This window comes from Papio anubis, chromosome 17, assembly GCF_008728515.1.
Source record: "Papio anubis isolate 15944 chromosome 17, Panubis1.0, whole genome shotgun sequence".
In the NCBI taxonomy this organism is placed as follows: domain Eukaryota; kingdom Metazoa; phylum Chordata; class Mammalia; order Primates; family Cercopithecidae; genus Papio; species Papio anubis.
In genome coordinates, this window is record NC_044992.1 from 70366759 (window position 1) to 70391295 (window position 24537).

Here is a 24537-nt window from a genome sequence, read left to right on the forward strand (position 1 = left end):
ACTATAGAGTAAGTGTCCTAACTGATTGCCAATGCAAGAAATATAGAAGAAAAAATCTGTTCGACGAAATCTCTTTTGATTAACCCACGGAATATTCAGAAAGGAGCAGGTATGATCCATAAAATTCCAGAAACTGAACTGTTTTGTTTTGTTTCATTTTTGTTTTTTGAGATGGAGTCTCACTCTGTCGCCAGGCTGGAGTGCAGTGGCGTGATCTCGGCTCACTACGACCTCCGCCTCCCAGGTTCAAGCGATTCTCCTGCCTCAGCCTCCCGAGTAGCTGGGACTACAGGCACGTACCGCCACACCCAGCTGATTTTTGTATTTTTATTAGAGACAGGGTTTCACCATGTTGGCCAGGATGGTCTTGATCTCTTGACCTCGTGATCCGCCCGCCTCGGCCTCCCAAAGTGCTGGGATTACAGGTGTGAGCCACCGCATCTGGCCTGTTTTGTTTTTGAGACATAGTCTCACTCTGTTGCCCAGGCAGGAGTGCAGTGGCATGATCTCAGCTCACTGCAACCTCTGCCTCCCAGGTTCAAGTGATTCTAGTGACTCAGCCTCCTGAGTAGCTGGGATTACAGGCGAGCACCACCATGCCCGGCTAATTTTTTGTTTTGTTTTGTATTTTAGTAGAGATGGGGTTTCACCATGTTGCCCAAGCTGCTCTTGAACTCCTGAGCTTAAGCGATCTGCCCACCTCGACCTCCCAAAGTGCTGGGATTACAAGCATGAGCCACCATGCCCAGCCCGAAACTGAATGGTTTATCATTAAAACCCAGACCAATAACATCTATTTAATTCACAGCAAGGTATGGTGGCTCATGCCTGTAATCCTAGCACTTTAGGAAGCCAAGGCAGGAGAATCACTTGAGGCCAGGAGTTCAAGACCAGCCTGGAACATAGTGAGACCCTGCTCTATTTAATTAAAAGAAATTACAGTTTTGAAAAAAAAAAAAAAAATCTATTGGCCAGGAGCGGTGGCTCACACCTGTAATCCCAGCACTTTGGGAGGCAGAGGCAGGCAGATCACCTGAGGTTAGGAGTTTGAGGCCAGCCTTACCAACATGGTGAAACCACATCTCTACTAAAAATAAAAAAAATCAGCAGGGCACGGGTAATTCCAGCTACTCAAGAGGCTGAAGCACAAGAATTGCTTGAACCCAGGAGGCGGAGCTTGCAGTGAGCCGAGATTGTGCCACTGCACTCCAGCCTGGGCAACAGAGCAAGACTCCATCTCAAAAAAAGAAAAAAAAAGAAAATTAAATTTTAAAAATATCTATTTAATTCACAATTTCTCCTCGTAAGGAAACATTTTGTAGTTGGCCAGAAGACAATATATGGGTTGAGAGATCGTCCATCTTTAAAAGAAAAATTAAAAGAAAGGTAAACGACTGTTGGAGTTAGCCAAAATCTAAACTAGACCCCAGTCAAAACTGATATACATTTTCCCCATGCTTAAAACATCAGAATGACAAAAACCTGTAAATCACCTTATTTGATAGAAAAGAGTTAACCTCAGTTAAGTAAATAAATCATCATTCCTTATGACATGGCCAATACACAAATATGCAAAAAAAATTTTTCAATCTAGCTAGTAATCAGTAGATTTAATGAGTCACCATTTGTAACTACCAAATTCAGTTTGTTTGTTTTTTAAAAAAAAAAAACCCTTGAAACCTGTTGATCCTCACTGGGGGCACATTTGCACTGTTCCAAGTGCATGTAATGATACATTGCTAAGAACGGAGTAAACTGGTACAGCCCTTTTAGAAAAAGTTGGTACCAGACATCAAGAATTCCAAAAATGTTTATACTCTCTGACATGTTCATGTCACCCTGAGAATATATCTTAAAGACCACAAAGTGTGTATAATTATGGCAACCTTATGTTCCAGATTTTCTAAGAAAGTGTTCACTGCAAATAATTGTGTTCTTTTCAATAAAGGCAAATAAATAAGTTAGTAACTAAGTTTGAGAACAACGGAAGTCATCCATATCACAGAAAAACAAAGAAAATGGGTTCTGCATGGGGTCAAACATGTATAGAAGTGTTCTGGTTTCTCTTTGAAATGGAGAGTTGAGGAAAAAACTCAAACTCACCATATATTAACTTTTTACGAGATGGAACTTGGTTCAATCCATTATTCCCTCCACAGTTGCTGAGCTGCCTCTGTAGCATCCCAGGCACCATGCCTATTCTTGAAAAGGCAAATCTTTCTTAAATGCAACAGGCTCCTCTCCCCAGCCCACAGCAGCACCCAGACATGCCACTGCCCAGACTTTATTTTTCTTGTTGAATCTTTTCACCACCCACACAAGGTCTCCATGGTACAGTATGATAGCTCTTCCTATAATTCCAACATAAATCCTCCTTTTATCCAGTCTTTGGTCACAAACTGTAATACATACATGTGAAATGTTCCCAAATTTCCCATGGTACACACTCAAGATTACGCCTGTGATAAAACTCCTTTCCATTAAAACACAGAAGAAACTACTCTCTTTTCTTATCAAACCCCCGAAGTACCTACCAGAGCATTCGGTATGGGAAATCGGGTTAGAACTGCCACGAGGCACTGCTCCCTCAGACAGCCCGCCATCTGTGGCTGGCATAACAGCCCTCAACTTGCTCCTGCTTTCCCTCTGTGCCACTAGGCACCCACCCTGCAGTGACCCCAGCTCCCGAGGCATCACACCATCCACAGACCACAGGGTTAGTCCTCCTGAGGTCCCCCTGTGCGTTATGACACCACACCTACCACACCTAACCAGGCACAGAAACCAGGCTGAACACCCTGACAGCCTCCAGTGGCCCATGAGGCTTGAGGGGAACGATGTGGGTAGGGGAAGGGGAGAGATGGACAGAAGTTACTGATTAAAAGTGATCTTGAAAGCCTTGGGTGCTAGGGGTCTTTTTTCTTTTTACCCCTGCCCTGAGTATTCCCTCATATCCTTCCCTCAAAGGCCAAAGCCAGAGACAGTAGATATGTTTTTATGCAATCGCACCTCAATGCTTCCTGAAATATGCGAATGAACAATTTTCTTGAATGTCTTACCCCACCACTCTTCCTCTACACAGAAAGTGAAACCTACTGTTTTTAACTCTTGCTGAAAACACTGATATTTTAACTTAAAATTAGTTCTATCTTTCTTGCTTTAGATAATGAATTAGTTCCACCTTTCCTGCTTTAGATAATCAATCTGGGAACTCAATATAAAAATTACATCAAAGGCAAATAAAAAGTAAGGTATTTCAGAAGCTGAATAAGTAAAGGACATTTGCAGACCTCTCTTCCTTTTCATTTGAAAACTCACCTAAAAATTATTTTTAAATTCTTTGTTGACAACTTCCCTAATTGAAGCTAACTTCTTAAAAGGAACAAAAATAAGACATGCATTTGCTATAATGAACATGCTAGACTCCGGCAACTTTCATTTTAAATGTTTATATAGAAATTATGCTTAAAGGCTAGGCGCAGTGGCTCACGCCTGTGATCCCAGCACTTTGGAAGGCTGAGGTGGGCAGATCACCTGAGGTCAGCAATTTCAGACCAGCCTGGCCAACATGTAGGCCCTGTCTCTACTAAAAATACAAAAATTAGCCAGGTGTGGTGGCACGCGCCTGTAATCCCAGCCACTTGGGAAGCTAAGACAGGAGAATCACATGAACCCAGGAGGCAGAAGTTGCAGTGAGCTGAGATCACGCCACTGCACTCCAGCCTGGGCAACAGAGTAAGACTCTGTCTCAACAACAACAAAAAAAGAAATTATGCTTAAAAAGGAAGTTCATAAATGAATCACGGCAACTGCAGTCATTAGCCCCAAAATGATGACCATTACAGAGCAGCAGGATGAACATACTCTCTGGAAAATCCCTCAAATACCCCCTTAAAGTGCATTATATGTGGCTTTCTGTTTACAACCCTGAACATTATTACACAGAAATATATACCGGTAACAGCACATACAAGCCAGGTGCAGTGGCTCACACCTGTAATCCTGGCACTTTGGGAGGCTGAGGTGGGCAGATCACTTGAGGCCAGGAGTTCGAGAACAGCCTGGCCAACACGGTGAAACCCCACCTTTACTAAAAATACAAAAAAATTAGCCAAGCATGGTGGCACACGCCTGTAGTCCCAGCTATTCAGGAGGCTAAGGCACGAGAATTGTTTGAACCCAGGAGGCAGAGGTTGCAGTGAGTCAAGATCGTGCCACTGGACTCCAGCCTGGACAACAGAGCGAGACTCTCCCTTAAAAAAAAAAAAAAAAAGTACACACAGTATGCATGTTATAAAGAGAATGTATGCAAAATTTAATTTTTACAATTTTTTTTCTTTTTCCTGAGCACAACAGTATTTCCTGTAAGTTAATGGTTTGTCTGGTGGGACTCCAAAGGGCCATAAACAGTTTTTTTTTTTTTTAAAAGAAACCAGTAGGCCGGGTGCGGTGGCTCTTGCCTGTAATCCCAGCACTTTGGGAGGCCTAGGCAGGCGAATCACCCGAGGTCAGGAGTTCAAGACCAGCCTGACCAACATGGAGAAACCCTGTCTCTACTAAAAACACACAATTAGCCAGGTGTGGTGGCGCATGCCTGTAATGCCAGCTACTTGAGAGGCTGAAGCAGGAGAATTGCTTGAACCCGGGAGGCGGAGGTTGCGGTGAGCCAAGATCACACCATTGCACTTCAGCCTGGGCAACAAGAGTGAAACTCTGTCTCAAAAATAAATAAATGAACCAGTAAAAACATATTCCACATAGGTGTAGTCTGAACCAAACTGTCCCTATGTAGTGAATACAAAAGAGTACTGAAGTTGAGAAAGCCTTTTTGTTGGTTTTTGAAATTGTCTTTAATTGAACAGAGAAACTCTAAGACTCTCTTTCTACAGCATATTATCAATGAGCTGTGTTCCAAAAGTTCTTTAATACTAAAAGGTAGCTAGGAAATTACAATGCATTTCCCTCAAGAAAGAATTCTAAGGCCGGGTGCAGTGACTCACACCTGTAATCCCAGCACTTTGGAAGGCTGAGGCAGGCAGATCTCCAGGTCAGGAGATCGAGACCATCGTGGCTAACACAGTGAAACCCCATCTCTACTAAAAATACAAAAAAAAAAAAAAAAAGAAAGAAAAAGATTTCTAAAAACAATGGTACCTATCCTAGGCTGATTCACAAAACATTACCAACTTACACGGCAGGGACAGGGGCAAAAGCAGAGGAAGCACTGTTGAAACAGCACACAAAGTTAACACTATAAGAAATGTTTCTCACTATTCTGAAAACCAAATATTAAGGTTTAGGCTGGGTGTGGTGGCTCACACCTGTAATCCCAGCACTTTGAGAGGTTGAAGCAGGCGGATCAATTGAGGTCAGGAGTTCAAGACCGGCCTGGCCAACATGGGGAAACCCCATCTTTACTAAAAATACAAAAATTAGCCAGATGTGATAGCATGTGCCTGTAGTGCCCCCTACTCAGGAAGCTGAGGAAGGAGAATCACTTGAACCCAGGAGGTGGAAGCTGCAGTGAGCTGAGATTGTGCCACTGCACTCCAGCCTGGGTGACAGAGCAAGACTGTCTCAAAAAAAAAAAAAAAGAAAAGAAAAAAAAATTAAGGTTTAAAAAGTTTATTTAAGGCCGGGAGTGGTGGCTCACGCCTATAATCCCAGCACTTTGGGAGGCCAAGGCAGTCGGATCACTTGAGGTCAAGAGTTTAAGACCGACCTGGCCAACATGGTGAAACCCCGTTTCTACTAAAAACACAAAAATCAGCCAGGTGTGGTGGCAGGTGCCTGTAATCCCAGCTACTTGGGAGGCTGAGGAGGAGAATCACTTGAACCCAGGAGGCAGAGTTTGCAGTGAACCAAGATTGCGTCACTGCACTCCAGTCTGGGCAACAGGGTGAGACTCCATCTCAAAAAAAAAAAAAAAAAAAAAAGAAAGAAAGAAAAAGAAAAATAAATTTAATTAGGCCTGGCACAGTGGTTCATCATGCCTATAATCCCAACACTTTCAGAGGCCCAGGCGGGAGGATGGTTTTAGAACAGCCTGCGCAACATAGTGAGACTTTGCATCTATTTTAAAAAATAAAAATAAAAAGTTTGTTTAGAAGAAAACAATGGAAGTTCCGAGGTGACGTCTGAACACGTCATGCTATATGCTTTATAAATCCATCACACACATTTCCTTTTACAATGTGGGATTTGGTCAAGGTAAATTCTTTGTGAAACCTATGAGGGAAATGGATGGTTCTGGAGACTAACACAAACCTTAAAGAACTCGGGAGTCTTACTCTTCATATGATCATCTTACACCATCAGGTACTTTTTGTGTGGTGACCCTATGGATGGGGAATCTCCTTTAATTCAATCTTTTTAGTTCCTCCAAAATAAAAGGATGATATTTAAAACTAGAAAGGGGAATAGGCCGGGCGTGGTGGCTCATGCCTATAATCTCAGCACTTTGGGAGGCCTAGGCAGGGGGATCACCTGAGGTCAGGAGTTTGCGACCAGCCTGACCAACATGGAGAAACCCTGTCTCTACTAAAAATACAACATTAGCCGGGCGTAGTGGCACATGCCTGTAATCCCAGGTACTCAGGAGGCTGAGGCAGGAGAATCGCTTGAACCTGGGAGGCAGAGGCTGCAGTGAGCCGAGACTGCACCATTGCACTCCAGCCTGGGCAACAAGAATGAAACTCCGTCTCAAAAAAAAAAAAAAAAAAGAAAGGGGAAGAATAAACTTATAAACTTTCTCATCTTGGTGTGTGGCACACAGAATAATAGCCCCTAAAGATGTCCAGGTCCTAATCCCCAGAACTTGTGAATAGGTTACCTCACTTGGCAGAAGGGGAATGAAGGTAACAGATGGAATTAAGATTGCTAATCCTTAGCCTTGATTATCCAGGTGGGTCCACTGCAATCACAAGGATCTTAATAAGAGGGAGGTAGGAGGTCGAGAGAAATGAGAAGATGCTACCTGCTGGCTTTGAAGATGGAAAGGGGTACTATGAACCATGGAACACAGGTGGCCTCTAGAAGCTGGAAAAGGTAAGGAAATGGGTTCTCCCCTGAGCCTCCAGAAAGAACCAGCCTGGTCGACACCTTGGTTTTAGCACAGTGAGACCTATTTTGGACTTCTGACCTGCAGAACCCTGAAACAAATGTATGTTGTTTTGGGCCACCAGGCTTGTGGTAATATAACAGGTATAGGAAACTAACACACCCTACACCCTGCTTCCATTCACCTCTTTCAAGTACAAGTGCAAAATGTCATGCCTGGTGGCAAAGCGCTCACTGTATGAAAAGCAACCAGACCAAGAGCTTCCTGCCCACTGCAGCAGGCAAGAACACAAGAGAGGCCACGAAAGCCTGGTAGGCAGGACACTGGGATCTGAGGGAAATTAAATGGCAAGAGGAGGCAGAGAAAAGAGCAGCAGGCAAAACTGCTGCCGGCTTCTCAGCAGTGGGCAGGAGTGAAATCTGGAGGGGCTGAACAATCTTTTAGGGCCAGCCAGTGGGTGATTTTTCTTTTAATCACAAAAGGAGGCTGGGAGCAGTGGCTCATGCCTGTAATCCTAACACTTTGGGAGGCCAAGATAGGAACTGGAGTTCACACCAGCCTAGGCAACATAGGGAGACCTCCCTCTCTACAAAAAAAATAAAAATAATTAGCAGGGCGTGGTAGCCCGGGCCTGTAGTCCAGGTTGCTGGAGGGGCTGAGAAGGGAAGTGAGAGGATTGCTTGAGGCCAGGAAGCAGAGTGTGCAGTGAGCTATGATAGCGCCCCTGCACTCCAGCCTGCGCACGAGAGCTAGACCCTGTCTCAAAAACAAAACAAAACAAACAAACAACAAAAAAGCTGCACACGCTGCTTTTACTTGTTTACTTAGAAGGTAACAAGTGGGCCGGGTATAGTGGCTCACGCCTGTAATCCCAGCACTGTGGCAGGCAGAGCTGGGAGGATTGCTTGGGCCTAGGAGCTCAAGACCAGCTTGGGTAACATGGCAAGACCCCATCTTTTAAAAAAATAGAAAATTAGGGCTGGGCGCGGTGGCTCACGCCTGTAATCCCAGCACTTTGGGAGGCCGAGGCGGGTGGATCACCTGAGGTCAGAAGTTCAAGACCAGTCTGGCCAACATGGCGAAACCCAGTCTCTACTAAAAACACAACAATTAGCTAGGCTTGGTGCCTGTAGTCCCAGCTACTCAGGAGCCTGAAGCAGGAGAGTAGCTCAGCTTGCCTGGGAGGCAGAGGTTGCAGTGAGCCGAGATGGCGCCACTGCACTCCAGCCTGGGCGACAGAGTAAGACTCTGTTTCAAAAATTAAAATAAAATAAAAATAAAATAAAATAAAATAAAATATTAGCCGGGCATGGTGGCGTGCGTGTGGTTCCAGCCACTCAGGAGGCTGACTTGAGCTACGATCACGCTACTATGCTCCAGCCTGGGTGACAGAGCGAGATCCTGTCTCTTAAAAAAAAAGAAAAATGTTCCATTAGTTATTAAACTAGAATTGGGTTTCATTTGGCCACACAGTTCTGCTTTATTTGTACTTTGCTAGCAAACCACAAAAGTTCACCACTTGTTCTATTTCCCATTCTTTCTTTTAATTCCTTATGAACAAACTTAACATTAATTAACTACAGCATGTCAAACAACCTTTTGCAACCCCTACAATTTCAAACTCTTGGAGGGAGGCACCCCTGGCTGGGGCCAGCAGCCTCAGTGCGCGGGAGCGAGGGGAGCGGGACAGCGGCTCCGCTTGTCAAGTCTCCAGTCGGCGGCGGCGGAGCGGCGTCCCCACCGCGGGCCCCCTCGGGCTCCACACCCGCGTCCCGGCAGGCGGCGACGCACGGGACCGGCGGCAGCCGGGCCCAGACACCCGCGGGCAGGGCCGTCCCGAAGCCCGCGCCTCGCCGGCGGCGCCGCTCCCCGTTCTCATTTCTGAACAAAGACATGGACCGGGCACAACTCGCTGACGCCGGGAGCGGCCGGAAACTGCGGGGAACCGGGCCCGGCCATCCGCGCGTCCGCTCCGAGCCCCGCAGAGGGGCGGCAGGGTCAGCGACCCCCACCCCTCGGCGCCCCTGGACCCAGACTGCGACCCCTGCCCCGGGGACCCCAGTGACCCCAACGACTCTCATCCCTCAGAGCCCCCGCGATCCTGCCCAGAGACCCCAACGACTCTCATTCCTCAGAGCTCGCGGCGACCCCCGGCCCCGCGAGACCGCGAGCCCGGCCTGTGACCCCCGCCCCGGCCACCCACATCCCTCAGCGCCGCCGGCGACCCCGGCCCCGGCGACCCTCATCCCTCAAAACCCCCCTGCGACCCCTGCCCCGTGGGGGCCCCGTGCACCGCTCGCCCGCCGGTCGCCCCGGGCTCCGCGTCCCGCACCAGTGTCCCCGGGAAACGCCAGCCGCCACAGGCGCTGCCGGACGGCCGGGCCCGGAGGAGACTAGGCGCAGCGAGGGCGACGCGTCCGCCGCCGGGGCACACTGACCGTAGCTGTCGTCCTCCTCCATGGTGCGGGCGCCGGGCTCCGAGCCCCGGCTCTCCGCTCGTGTCCCGCCGCGCCACCCGCGCCCCCGCTCGCCTCAGCCCGGCTCGAAGCCCCGCCCGCCTCAGCCCGGCTCGGAGCCCCGCCCCCTGCGCCGCGCGCCCCGCGCCCCGCCCGCCCTCGCCTGCGCCTGCGCCCGCCCCCTGCCCCCGGCCTGAGGCCCCGCCCCTCGCCCGAGGCCCCGCCTTCCTCCCGCGCGCGCCGCACCCCGGGTACCCGGCCGCCTCCCGAGGCTCCAGTCTGCGCACGCGCGCCCACCCGAGGCACCTCCCCTGCCCGGCCGCTGGCCCCGCCTCTAGACCACGCCCCTACCCCGAAGACCCTCCCCGTCCGCCTCCGCGGGGCGGCGAGCAGGTTTCGGTTTCGCAAGGGCGGTGCAGGTACCCGGGGTGGCGGAGTTGGCCTGGCCGCACGAAAGCCCAAGGTCGTGTCCGGCCACTGAAGGGCAGGGTGGTCCTTGCTGACGCCAACCTCGAAGGTCAGACCCGGCCCCAGCTTGCCTGGGAGGGCCCGGTCCTTGGCGAAAGGCCACAAAAGCTATTTGAATTCATTTACTCTTGTGTTCAGAACCTTTACATATTAAATGTCGTAAGTTTACTGCTTCTACTTCCTTTTATTTGTCCTGAAGTTACCTGGGTCAAGATTGAAAGGAGGGCACTTCAAGTGCCAGCGTTTTGGATTTTATTCATTTATTTATTTACTTTTTGGAGACGAGTTTTGCTCTTGTTGCCCAGGCTGGAGTGCAGTAGTGCGATCTCGGCTCACTGCAGCCTCCGCCTCCCGGGTTCAAGAGATTCTCCTGCCCCAGACTCCTCAGTAGCTGTGATTACAGGCATGTACCACCACGCCCGACTAATTTTTGTATTTTTAATAGAGACGGGGTGTCGCTTTGTTGGCCAGGCTGGTCTCGAACTCCTGACCTCAAATGATCGGCCCGCCACGGCCTGCCAAAGTGCTGGGATTACAGGCATGAGCCACCACGCTTGGCCTTCTGTTTCTTTATGACAGAGGAGAAATCCACTGCTGCAGAATGCCAGCCCCAGAACCTGCCTTTCCCCCTGCAGTCACTTGTGGCTCCTGCACCCTACACAGAACACTCACTGAGAACTCCACAGAGATCCCTGGACTGCTGAGAAATTTCGGATCAACCAAAAAACGGGAGTAAAAGCCACAGAACACTTTCCTTGTGGGCCCTCCTGTCCTGAGTTTTACTATTTTTCTTTTTTCTTTTTCTTTTTTTTTGAGACAGGGTCTCACTCGTGTTGCTCAGGCTAGAGTACAGTTGGCACCATGACGACTCCCTGCACCCTCTGCTTCCCGGGCTCAAGCAGTTCTCCCACCTCAGCCTCCTGAGTAGCTGGGACTACAGTCACAGGCCACCACACCTAAGGTTAATTTTTGTGTTTTTTGTAGAGATGGAGGTTGCTAGGTTTCCCAGGCTGGTCTCAAACTCCTGGGCTCAAGCGATCCTTTCTCCTTGGCCTCCCAAAGTACTGGGATTACAGGTGTGAGCCACCATGCCTGGCTGGATTCATGATCTTAACCTTCATTGATTTTACCAGATTGTCCAGTTTTACTGGTGACCTTAGAGTAGGGAGTCACATTTTGACCCTAATGTGCCCTTGGGCTTAGGCGTGTTAGGTCAGAGACCCAGCTGCATTTTGTTCCTCTTGGCCTAGACTTAGGACACTTTTAGAATTGACCCCACATTGACCTGGCAAATCTTCTCAAACCGTCCATCACATGGGGTAATGGAGCACTGAGCCTCTCCCCCAGCGTGTGCCATCCTCTCCGTTTCACTCCCTACTTCACTTCTAACCCCAGACTCACCAGAAGGTTCAAGGTATATTCGAGCTGGGTTTCTTCCGTTAACAGTATGCAAGTCCCAGACCACCTCAGCTCTTGCTCAATGACCAGAACTCCAGAAGAAAAGCGATTCAGATGGCATGTTAATTCTTACTATCAGCACTCTAGACCTCTTAGCTGAATTCACCAACTGAATAGATTTGGAGAGGGAGGGATACTGGTTTCACTGCTAGTCACAGATTAGCAGAGAACATAACTGTTTACAAATTCTGTTCCCTTACATTGTCCATTAGATTGGTTTTTTCAGCTGGGTGAAGTGGTTCATGCCTACAACTCCAGTACTTCGGGAGGCCAAGCTAGGAAAACTGCTTCAGGGCAGGAATTCAAGACCAGCCCGAGTAACATAGAGCGACCCTGTCTCTACAAAAAATTAAAAACTGTCGAGCATAGTGGCACATGCCTGTAGTTCTAGCCATTTGGGAAGCTGAGGTGGGAGGGATTCCTTGAGCCTGGGAGGTTGAGGCTGCAGTAAGCTATGATTGCACCACTGTGCTCCAGCCTGGGGGACACAGTGAGACCCTGTTACAAAAAAAAAAAAAAAAAAAGTGTTTTTCAAACAGCAGGTCATGACTCTTAATGATTATGAAACAAATACTTATTAGATGAAAAGAAAATAGGATTTTAAAAAAATTGTAGTCTATCACAGGTAATACAGAGACTGTTTGTTCTGGTTGCAAATGAATGCATGCATGTGTTCACTGGGTATGGCTGTCCCTGACCATGGATCACTGTCAAAGAAACACAGAAGCTGCTCCATTAGATCACATTCATGATCAGAGATTTTTTTTTTTTTTTTTTTTTTTTTTTTGAGATAGGGTCTCACTGTGTCATCCAGGCTGGAGTGAAGCTGCACATCTCGGCCCACTGCAGCCTCCACGTAGCTGGGATTACCGCCATGCGCCACCACGCCCAGCTACTTTTTGTGTTTTTAGTAGAGACGGGGTTTCGCCATGTTGGTCAGGCTGGTCTCTAACTCCTGACCTCAGGTGATCCGCCCACCACTGCCTCTCAAAGCACTGGGATTACAGGCGTGAGCCACCACGCCCAGCCAGAGAGGTCCTTTAGTTGTTATCTTTGCATGACATTTGGAAGCCGAGGCGTCAAAAGGAAGCGTCCCTGCAAGCAGGAGTCAAGTCAGTTTCACTCTTGTATCTTGAATTTGCGTCCCCAGCCCCTGGAGCATAATGAGAAGGAGCCAGTGGCAGGTAGACAGGAACCACAGGACTCCACTGCAGCTGTGGATTCTAACCCAGACCTCTTCCCCCACATCCACTGATTCTTCAGAGAACCTTTAAAATGGGTTTGGGCTCCCTGCAAGTTTTGCTGTGGTTTGTAAGTCCTTAGTGGTTGATCCACTTGACAACTAATTTTTTTAAGTTGGTACCTTCCTGTGGTATTTTACAGTTTTTGGTTTTGTTTCGTTTTTGAGACAGGGTCTCGCTCTGTTGGCCAGGCTAGAGTACAGTGGCTCATGGCTCACTGCAGCCCCCACCTCCCAAGCTCCATTGATCTTCCCACCTCAGCCTCCTGAGTAGCTGGGACTACAGTTGCACACCACCACACCCAGCTAATATTTTATTTTTATTTTTTTTTTAGAGACAGGGTCTTGCCATGTTGTCCAGGCTGGTCGCGAAATCCTGGGCTCAAGCGATCCACTCACCTTGGTCTCCCAAAGTGCTGGGATTACAGGCATGAGCTGCTGCTCCTGGCCACCCTCTGGTATTTTCCACTGTTCCTGGCTTGTACCTCCCTAAGCTCTTGTTACAGTCTTTTGTTATAATGTTGGGTTAGGCCTCAGGAAACAATCTCTCTGACCTTCTCTTGTTCTTTCACCCGCCCCAAGGCAGGACTTTAATCTTGCCCACCTTTTGATTGTGGGTCTTAAGACCCTCCCCAGAAAGGGTCCTGCTCTGTGCCCTGGGGAATGGAAGCTTCCATAAAAACCCAAAATGACTGGACCAGGATAGCCGAACATGTGGAGGTTCTTGGAGGGTGGTGCCTAGGGAGGGCTTGGAAGCCCTGTGCCCCTTCCCCATCTCTACATCTGTATCCTTTGCAATATCCTTTATTATAAACCACTAAATGGCTGGGTGCGGCGGCTCACACCTATAATCCCAGCACTTTGGGAGGCGAGTGGATCACCTGAGGTCAGGAGTTTGAGACCAGCCTGGCCAACATGGGGAAACCCGTCTCTACTAAAAATACCAAAACTAGCCTGGCGTGGTGGCGGGCACCTGTAATCCCAGCTACTCGGGGGGCTGAGGCAGGCGAATCGCTTGAACCCGGGATGTGGAGGTTGCAGTGAGCCAAGATCACTCCACCACACTCCAGCCAGGGGGACAAGAGTGAGTCTTTGTCTCAAAAAAAAAAAAAAACAAAAAACCACGAAATGGGTTTCCTTAAGTTCTGTGAGTGGCTCCAGCAAATCAATCAAACCCAAAGAGGGGGAATCATAGAAATCCCAAGTTTAAGCTGGCCGCTCAGAACTTCCAGAGGCCCAGACTTGTGACTGGTGTGACAAGTGCCGAGACTTGTGACTGGTGTCACAAGTGCAGTCTTGGGGACTGAGCCCTCAACCTGTGAGATCTGAGCTCACTCCAGATAGAGTCTGAATTGCACTGGATTAGAGGACCCCCAGGTGGTGTCCACTGCTTAATATGTGGGGATAAACCCCCATGCCTCTGGGCAGAGCAGTCTTCTGTGAGGATGGTTGTGAGGTGAGAGCAGACCATAGTTTGAGAGTTTTTCCCTAAACATTCCCCCTTCAGCTTCCTTGCCTTGCCTAATCTCAAAAAGAATTAGAAAGGTTTTAAGCAGCGGTAACCCAAAATACATTTTTCCTATGCTTATACCAGTTTTATTTTATTTATTTATTTATTTTTTGAGACGGAGTCTTGCTCTGTTGCCCAGGCTGGAGTGCAGTGGCTCGATCTCGGCTCACTGCAAGCTCCACCTCCTGGGTTCATGCCATTCTCCTGCCTCAGCCTCCTGAGTAGCTGGGACTATAGGAGCCCGCCACCACACCCGGCTATTTTTTTTTTTGTATTTTTTTAGTAAAGACGGGGTTTCACCATGTTGGCCAGGATGGTCTCAATCTCCTGACCTTGTGATCTGCCTGCCTCAGCCTCCCAAAGTGCTGGAATTACGAGTGTGAGCCACTGCACCTAGCCGGTTTTTTTTATTTCTATTTTTTTTAATTGAAACAGAGTCTCGCTCTGTCGCCCAGGCTGGAGTGCAATGGCGCATGATCTCGGCTCACTGCAACCTCTGCCTCCCAGGTTCAAGTGATTCTCGTGCCTTGGCCTCCCGAGTAGCTGGGATTACAGGCACACACTACCACGTCTGGCTAATTTTTGCATTTTTAGTAGAGACGGGGTTTTACCATGTTGCCCAGGCTGGTCTTGAACTCCTGACCTCAGGTGATCCACCCACCTCAGCCTCCCAAAGTGCTGGGATTACAGGTGTGAGTCACCATGCCCAGCCCTATACTATGGTTTTAAAACATCTTCAGGAACCACCTCAAAGTTCGTCAATAGCAAACAGGTTAACTACATTAGGATACTTTCATACAAGGGAGCATTCCCAGGTTTCAAGAGATAGAAGCAGATTTTTGTATTACCAACAGAAGACAGTTTCCAAGCTATAAGTGAAAAAAGCAGTCAGAACAGTGGTATATAATACAGAACCATTTGTAATCAAAATCCTTGTATACATGCTATAGGTTTACAGATGTATATTCAGTCACTGAACAAATCTGTTAGGGGTGCTGTTCATGTGTTGGGAACACACAGGGCAATGAAGAGCAGCTGGAAAGCCCCAAGCTCTAGAGGCTTCCACTCTCGTGAATCAGCACTGCCTCATCATCCTTGGGGTAGAGGAGATTGGGAGCCACATTTACCTCTGAGAAGAGAACCTTTCCATACTGTTATGGGTTGAGTCACGTCGCAACAAAAGATATGTTGCTTGCTGCCATCTCTAGCTCCTGGGTTCAAGCAATTCTTCTGCCTCAGCTTCCCAAGTAGCTGGGATTACAGGCACCTGCCACCACGCCTGGCCTTTTTTTTTTTTTTTTTTTTTTTTTTTGAGACGGAGTCTTCCTGTCACCCAGGCTGGAGTGCAGTGGCACAATCTCAGCTCACTGCAAGCTCCCCCTTCCAGGTTCATGCCATTCTCCTGCCTCAGCCTCCTGAATAGCTGGGACTATAGGCGCCCACCACCACGCCCAGCTAAGTTTTTCTATTTTTAGTAGAGACAGGGTTTCACCGTGTTAGCCAGGATTGGTCTCGATCTCCTGACCTTGTGATCCGCCCACCTCAGCCTCCCAAAGTGCTGGGATTACAGGCATGAGCCACTGCACCTGACCAGATTCATTATTTTAATTTTCACAGTAAACTTTTAGAGCTGTTTACCATATAGATACTATGCTTCACTGTACCTTCCAATTCTTCCGAATGCCCACATTTTATCTGGTTCCTTTTTCCTTTTCTTTTTTTTTTTTTTTTTTTTGAGACAGAGTTTCACTCTGTCGCCAGGCTGGAGTGCAGTGGTACGATCTTGGCTCACTGCAACCTCCACCTCCCAGGTTCAAGCGATTCTCCTGCCTCAGCCTCCCGAGTAGCTGGAGGTGGCGCACGCCACCACACCCAGTTAATTTTTGTATTTTTAGTAGAGACGGAGTTTCATCATGTTGGCCAGGATGGTCTCGATCTCCTGACCTCATGATCTGCCCGCCTCAGCCTCCCAAAGTGCTGGGATTACAGGCGTGAGACACTGCGCCCGGCCCTGGTTCCTTTTTCTAAAACAAGTAATTCTATTTCGTTACCTTTATGTTCTCCCAGCTGGTTGAGTGGGGCAGTAGGGGTGCCCAGCTTCCGGAAAGTGCAAGCAGGAGGATCTCAGAAGGCAGGACTGATGCCCACCCCAACCCTGTGTGCTACAGGAACAACAGACAGCTCACCCCCATCTGCTAGAAGGCATGAAGGAAGGAAGGGCCAAGGACGAGATGTGGAGAGACTCACATCCATGGGGTAGGTATTGCTGAGGCCATCAGAACACCAGACACCAGGTCGGGCATGGTGGCTCACACCTGTAATCCCAGCACTTTGGGAGACCGAGGCAGGCAAATCACGAGGTCAGGAGTTCGAGACCAACCTGGCCAACATGGTAAAATCCCGTCTCTACTAAAAATACAAAAAAGTAGCCGGGCGTGGTGGCGGGCGCCTGTAATCCCAGCTACTCGGGAGGCTGAGGCAGGAGAATCTCTTGAACCTGGGAGGCAGAGATTGCAGTGAGCCGAGATTGCGCCACTGTTGCCCAGGTGACAGTGCAAGACTCTGTCTCAAAAAAAACCAAACAAAACAAAACAAAAAAAACCACCACCAGACACCAGGACATCATCTATGGTCTCCCCTCCACCAAGGGGAGAATTGTCAGCCACTACCTGATGTCATTCCCCTCTGCCAAGACCAGAATGCTGCCTATTGCCAGAGATCGGGACAGGAGGGACACTGAGGACTGAGATGTCTGGGGACAACACTGGCTTCATGAAAGAGATGTGAGGCTGGGTGTGGTGGCTCATGCCTGTAATCCCAGCACTTTGGGAGGCCGAGGCGGGCGGATCACAAGGTCAGGAGTTCGAGACCAGCCTGGCCTATATGGCGAAACCCCATCTCTATTAAAAGTACAAAAATTAGCCAGGCGTGATGGCACGCACCTGTAGTCCCAGCTACTTGGGAGGCTGAGGCAGAATAATCGCTTGAATCTGGGAGGTGGAGGTTGCAGTAAACTGAGATTGCACCATTACACTCCAGCCTGGGCAACAAGAGCAAAACTCGGTCTCAAAAAAAAAAAAAAAAAAGAGAGAGAGAGATGAGGCTCAACTGGGCATGCCAGCCTTCACTTGCCCAATCACTGTGTAAGTGATTTGTACCTCCTGAGACCAAGTGAAAGAGATGACCTCGAGGTAGCAGCTTTTCTAGAAGTCAGCCTCTGACACCTCCCATCCAGGAGTAGGCTGAACAGTGGTTAGACAGGCCTTTAATTCAGGTGTCTTCAAAAAGTGAATAAATAGAAGACAGAGGACTCAGCAGCTCTGCCAGGGAGCAAGCCTCCTGGACTTGCTAATTCTGTAGCACAGACCTTGCAGGGAAGGTGGAGCACTGGTGAGGAAGGGGTGTTAATCCCTGCAAGAGGCTGCAAAGCGAACTGCTCACACAGGCTTGGATTGGGGCATTGTCTTGCTTTGAAAACCCTCAGATTTTATTTTGCTAAAGCTTGCAATTTCTTCTGTGTGTAAATGGCACTTAAAATCTGTTTGTAATGGAACTTGATTGTATCCAGCTGTCACCAACTGTTCCTGTGCCACCCAAAAGACAGCTGGCCACGTGCCATGGTTTGGGCGTTCACTTCAAATAGAGGAGCTAGTGCTCTAGTTCCTGCTAGACTTCACCAAAATGTTTTCACTCACGCAGAAAAACAAAGGGGGTGCGGGTAGGGCTCGGGGAAGGCAATGTGAAGGGGAATTAGTGCAGTGTAGACTGTGGAGCCACTGACTTTGAAGGAGGGTGGACTGGCTGTTTTCTGAGCAGGGTCCGAATGCACAGTCACAAAGCATGCTGCCTTCAGCAGCTGCTCCAGTTCACTCATTCAACAAATATTTACTGGGTGACTGGTAAGTGCTGGGCCTTGCCAAGAGAACTGTGTAGCCACATAAGACAGAAAATGACAGAATAATACCTTTTTTTTTTTTTGAGACAAAGTCTCACTCTGTCATCCAGGCTGGAGTGCAACAGCACGATCTCGGCTCACTGCAACCTCCACTTTCCAGGTTCAAGTGACTCCCCTGCCTCAGCCTCCCTGTGTAGCTGGATTACAGGCACCCACCACCACACTTGGCTAATTTTTGTAGTTTTAGTAGAGACGGGGTTTCTTTTTCTTTCTTTTCTTTTTTTTTAAGACGGAGTCTCACTCTGTCACCCAGGCTGGAGCATAATGGCGCGGTCTCGGCTCACTGCAACTTCCGCCTCCCGGGTTCAAGTAATTCTCCTGCCTCAGCCTCCCGAGTAGCTGGGACTATAGGTGCCCACCACCACACCCGGTTAATTTTTGTATTTTTAGTAGAGTTTCACTATGATGGCCAGGCTGGTCTTGAACTCCTGACCTCATGATCCGCCTGCCTCAGCCTCCCAAAGTGCTGAGATTACAGGTGCGAGCCACCATGCCTGGCATTATTATTATTTTTTTTTTTTTGAGATGGAGTCTTGTTCTCTCACCCAGGCTGGAGTGCAGTGGCACGATCTTGGCTCACTGAAACCTCCGCCTCCCAGGTTCAAGCAATTCTCCCTGCCTCAGCCTCCTGAGTAGCTGGGATTACAGGTGTGCGCCACCAGGCATGGCTAAGTTTTGTATTTTTAGTAGAGATGGGGTTTTGCCATGTTGGCCAGGCTGGTCTTGAACTCCTGACCACAGGTGATCCACCCGCCTCAGCCTCCCAAAGTGGTAGGATTACATGCCTGAGCCACCACACCCAGCCAGAATAATACATTTTAAAGGGGGAGGGGAAGTACATTAAACACTGATCATTTGTAACATAGTAACAACAAAAAACTACATGAGGTACATTTTAACAATCTCAGCTCTTCCCATGGGATAATAAAGGTTGGCACATTCATTTTATTTTTATTTCTTTTAAATTTTTTGTAGAAGCTAGGCGTGGTGGCTCACGCCTGTAATCCCAGCACTTTGGGAGGCCGAAGCGGGTGGATCACGAGGTCAGGAGATCGAGACCATCCTGGATAACATGGTGAAACCCCGTCTCTACTAAAAATACAAAAAATTAGCCAGGTGTGGTGGCGGGCGCCTGTAGTCCCAGCTACTTGGGAGGCTGAGGCAGGAGAATGAAGTGAGTCCGGGAGGCGGAGGTTGCAGTGAGTCAAGATCGCACCACTGCACTCCAGCCTGGGCGACAGAGCGAGACTCTATCTATCTCAAATAATAATAATAATTTTGTAGAGACAGGCTCTCACTACGTTTCCCAGGCTGGTCTCGAACTCTTGGGCTCAAGCAATCTTCTCACCTCAGCCTCCTAAAGTGCTGGCATTACAGGCATGAGCCACTGTGCCTGGCCAACACATTCATTTTAAAATGGCCTTAAAAAAAATCATTGGTTTATGTAAAATAACTTGAATTCCCTATACACATTTCACAGCAAGTATTTGCCATGTACTTAGACCGTGTGTTGAAATCTGGTCTCATGATGGTAAGAAGCTACCTAAATAACTAGATCCTACTTAAGGGACTGGCAATCTTGTGACCAGTTTCTCACTCAATGTCTAATGGATATTTGGCAGCCGTGTCCTATTGCTTCCTCTAATCAACACCCTCCTAAATGAAGCAGACAGGGAGAAAACCAATGAACACACACATGCAGGACACATATCGTGAGAGTGACAGCTGACAGTCATGATTTGAATCTAATCTGCATTTTAGAGGAGAAAAGCAAATTCATGATGCTAACTCATGGCAGACCCCTTAGAACACAAGTCTTGATTCCCAATCTGGCCTTCTTTCTTTTCTTTTTTTTTTAAGCTGGAGTTTCACTCTTGTTGCCCAGGCTGGAGTGCAATGGTGTGATCTCAGCTCACCGCAACCTCCACCTCCCGGGTTCAAGTAATTCTCCTGCCTCAGCCTCCCAAGTAGCTGGGATTACAGGCATGCGCCCACGACACCCGGCTAATTTTGTATTTTTAGTAGAGACGGGGTTTCTCCATGTTGTGTCATGCTGGTCTCGAACTCCTGACCTCAGGTGATCCGCCTGCCTAAGCCTTCCAAAGTGCTGGGATTACAGGCGTGAGCCATCGCGCCTGGCCCTGGCCGTCTTTCTATAGGAAGTCATGATTCAAACCTGAGTCCAGCCTGGCCCTGCTTTAATCCCTTTAAAGCAGGAAAAATATACAGCAGTTTCCCCTTGAGAAAGCAACTTGCATGAGCAACAATTCAGGACAGATTCTGCTAAGAACAAGCACATTTTAAATCTCAGGCCCCTCTCATGGGGCAATTTCCTCCGTGCCTGGAGTGCTTTCTGAGATCACAGAACAACGGGCCGGACAGCTGCCCAGAGGCCTCCAGGGGGCTGTGGAAGGCTGAAGAGGCAGGGGGATCTGGATCGAAAAATAGAGGAGACTAATTCTCTGAACAGGAGTGGGAAACCTTATGTCGGGAATGATTGGATTCTGGTTTCTTGCCTTAAAAGATTGTCCTTGAGGCCAGGCACAGTGGCTCACACCTGTAATCCCAATGCTTTGGGAGGCCAAGGCAAGGGGATTATTTGAGGCCAGGATCCTATACTGAGGGGGCACCACTTTTGAGTGTCTACAGTAGAGATCCGACACAGGGTGGATCGGTCGACTGTTCAGTGGGATGTGTTGACTGGATCAGTTGATTCTGGGCTTGATCTAGAGTGTGCATCAAATGCAACCGACTCACATCTTAGAGGAGCTCTCCGGGGTGCGGAGGTGAATAGTGTCAAATCGTGGCAAGAAGTCGGTGGCAAGTGTGGGAATTAGGTCACTGAAGAGTGATGATGGCAGAAGCTAGACTAAGAACCACGGAGAGTCAACACAGAGCAAACTGAATGTCGACTAAGGGAGAGGGTGGCTGAGAGGGGACACAAGGAAACGCAGGCTTTTTAGGATGGGAGACGCCTGAACATGTTCCTAAGGGAAGGGAAGAGTGAGACACGGGAGCAGACAGGGTAATTAATGGAGCAAGGTCCCCAGGGTAGAAGAGGTTGGCCTCAAGGGCACAGGTGGGGTGCCAGCATACACAGAGGGGGCACCTCATCCAGCATCTCCAGTAGAGGTCCCCAGAGGATGGAGGAACAGCCCCTGTACTACACTTCCTTCCCACTCTCCCACACCAACCACCCAGCCCCTCTGGGAGGCATCACATCAGAACAGTGGGTCTGCCCAGCAGCAGCCCTGGGGACTATTGGACACGCACATTCTCACGCCTCATCCCAGACCTGCTGAATCAGAATGCCGGGGAAGGAGGCCGGAAACCGGTGTGTTAAGAAGCCCCTGGCAATTCTGGTGCTCACTGGAGTTTGAGACCAGGGACCAGGACCGCAACTCTCAACTCTGCTGCTCACTACGATCCCCCTGAGGAGGTTTTAAATGCTGATGCCCAAGCCTCACCCATAGATTCTGATTCTACTTCTGTCAGTATCGAATGCCTCTCCCCAGGTGCTCCTGCTGCCCCATGAACACTGAGAACCCTGAGGTAAGAAGGAGAAGGGAACAGAGGGAGAGGAGTTGGCTTTAGCTTTGGTTTTCCCATGTTGTTTAATTCTGGGGTGGGATAAGAATTCTTGAGGTAGCTTCGGAAGTCACTTACCAAGAGTAGTGGGCACATACACAATGAGACAGGGATCTCATTGTTTGCAGGGATCACTGAAAAGAATGGGAAAGAGAGGAAGGAGTTGCCTGAAGACCAAGGGCAGAAATCCCAAAAGGCAGGCAGAGCCTAACGAAGAAGGGCAGCCAGACAGCCCTGAAAGCCAAATCCATGGCACCCGGATGATCTTCTCCAAGTGTCATCCCCAGTCCAGATGTGGAAGGAGCAGGGGGCCAAGCCAAGCTGGGATCTGCACGAAGCAGCAGCAGGGCCACCTGCAGGCAAGAGTGTGAGCTCCTGGGAGTCAGCTCAGGTGATACGACACAGAAAGCTGCCCCTCTGCATGTCACGTGACCTGTGTGCCCACAGTTCTCCTTTACCACCACCCCCTCGGTGTACTCACATCCTCATCTGCACTGAGGTTGTCCAAGCTACCAAGACTCGAGGCAGCAATTCTCACAGCACCATCCAGTGTTAAAGTGGCCTGAAGGTCACTGTCACAGTTAAAATGAGCCCTAATAGTGTGTTAGAGACAAATGGATGCCCACCTGATTGCCCAGTGTCCAGACACCTGGGCTTTTTCCTAACTGGAAGACTCGGAGCCCACCCACTGCCTACTTCCCATGCCTAGGATTCTCCCTGGGTTCCATTCTGGTAACATGCCAACACATCAACTGTGTCAGATTGAATCTCACCACCTAAAGGCCTTCCTGAAACCATCAGTGAGCCACCTGCTTCTCTGGCTACCACTTGGCCTCTAAACCCAACTAACCAACCCAGCAGAAATCATCTTAAACTCCACCCAGAACCTTCCACCATATCTGCCACCTCACCTCGAGTCAGTCCATCTCCTAAATATCCAAGTGACCTCACTTCTAGCCTCTGCTACTAATGCCAATCTCTTAGCTCTAGCCTCAGCCACTTCTCAGCCAACCTAGTGGCTGGTCATCCTCACCTGCTGTCCTCTGCGCTCCACTGGCCGCCTTTCAGGCCATCAGACATCCTGGAATCCACTATCAGCCTCAGGAGTACCTTGGTACATCAGACCTTGGTAACCCTTCTTGCCCAAACTGTCAACCAAAACCTGCCCTGCACTTTTGCACCTGACTTACGGTTAGCCAGCTGAGTCCTGCTGGCCGGCTCCCACTTCCAACCCCCTTTCAGAATGTCACCTCGGCCGGGCGCGGTGGCTCAAGCCTGTAATCCCAGCACTTTGGGAGGCCGGTGACGAAGGATCACGCAGGTCAGCAGATCGAGACCATCCTGGGGTGTGTCCTCGCCTCTACTAAAAATACAAAAACTAGCCGGGCAAGGTGGCGGGCGCCGGGTAGTCCCAGCTACTCGGGAGGCTGAGGCAGGAGAATGGCGAAACCCAGGAGGCGGAGCTTGCAGTGAGCTGAGATCCGCCACTGCACTCCAGCCTGGGCGACACACAGCGAGACCTGTCTCAAAAAAAAAAAAAAAAAAAAAAAAAAAAAGAATGTCACCTCACCAGACGGTGCATCAGGCAGAGCTCATGACAGGCTCCTCATGGCCTCCCGGCATCTCCCTAACAGCGCTCGCCCTGCCCTGGAGCCGTCAGTCCTGCCGGTGGGACTCTGCGTGTGTTCACTTTTACACTCACCCAGAAGTGGCCCTAGTGTTTGGTAAACGGCAGTTAAGAATGGAAAAGCCTGTCGGGCACGGTGGCTCATGCCTGGAATCCCAGCACTTTAGGAGGCCAAGGCGGGTGGATCACGAGGTCAAGAGATGGAGATCAGCCAGGTGCAGTGGCTCACGCCTAGAATCCCAGCACTTTGGGAGGCCGAGGCAAGCAGATCATAAGGTCAGGAGTTAGAGACTAGCCTGGCCAACATGGTGAAACTCTGTCTCTACTAAAAATACAAAAATTAGGCGTGGTGATACGTGCCTGTACTCCTAGCTACTTGGGAGGCTGAGGCAGGAGAACTGCTTGAACCGGGGAGGCAGAGGTTGCAGTGAGCGGAGATCATGCCACTGCACTCCAGCCTAGGTGACAAAGGGAGACACTGTTTGGAAAAAAAAAAAGAAAAAGAAAATGAAAAATAATAATAATGGAAAAACCACAGCCTCACCCATGTAACCACTGCACCCAGCGTTGGTGTCAGATCACCACCTCTCCAAGCCTCAGAACCCCCTCAACCGCTGCCCAGACTACAACGCAAATGCCTTCAGATACAGCCTGGCTGGCAGGAAGGCCTCTGGGTCAGCAGTGTGCCCCACTCTGCCACCCCTTTGGTTTGGGTCCAGGAGCTGCCTCACCTCACTTGTTCTTACTTGGCTGTCCTCATTTTGGGGTGTCCAGCCAAGCCCCTAAAGAGAAGCGAAAACATGATGCCCTGTGTTTGGTGGACACCCTGGGGTGGAGAAAGCTTGCTTGCTTCCAAGTTGCTGAAGGGAGAAGTGGGGAGCCACACACATCAGGTAACAGAGCTACAGAGCAGCATTCTCAACAGGACCCGAGGCACTGCAACCCGCCTGCGCCCCAGGGTGCATTCGGCCTCTTGGTCATTCGGCCTCTTGGTCACCCATTCACTAGGGCTGCTCTTGCCAAATGTAACCTCCTGGACACTGGGCTCCCTGCAGGGACCTACCTGCCCCTCCTAGCCCAACCTCAACTTCCAGGACAGGTAGAATCAGCGAGACCCTGGTGGGGATGTACCTTTAAAAAAAAAAAAATCAAATGAAAAAACAAAGACCCAGAAC

The 24537-nt window shown here is 49.3% G+C and overlaps 1 protein-coding gene across 1 annotated transcript in view; it reads right to left on the reverse strand.

Moving 5' to 3' along the window:
- Window positions 1-9564, reverse strand: part of CYTH1 (cytohesin 1) — a 105324-nt gene extending 95760 nt beyond the window's left edge. The window contains exon 1 of the mRNA XM_031657835.1: window positions 9499-9564. Coding sequence (XP_031513695.1) covers window positions 9499-9520 — 22 coding nt within the window. The 5' untranslated portion in view covers window positions 9521-9564. The remainder of the gene's footprint in view (window positions 1-9498) is intronic.
- Between the last annotated feature and the right edge of the window lie 14973 nt (window positions 9565-24537).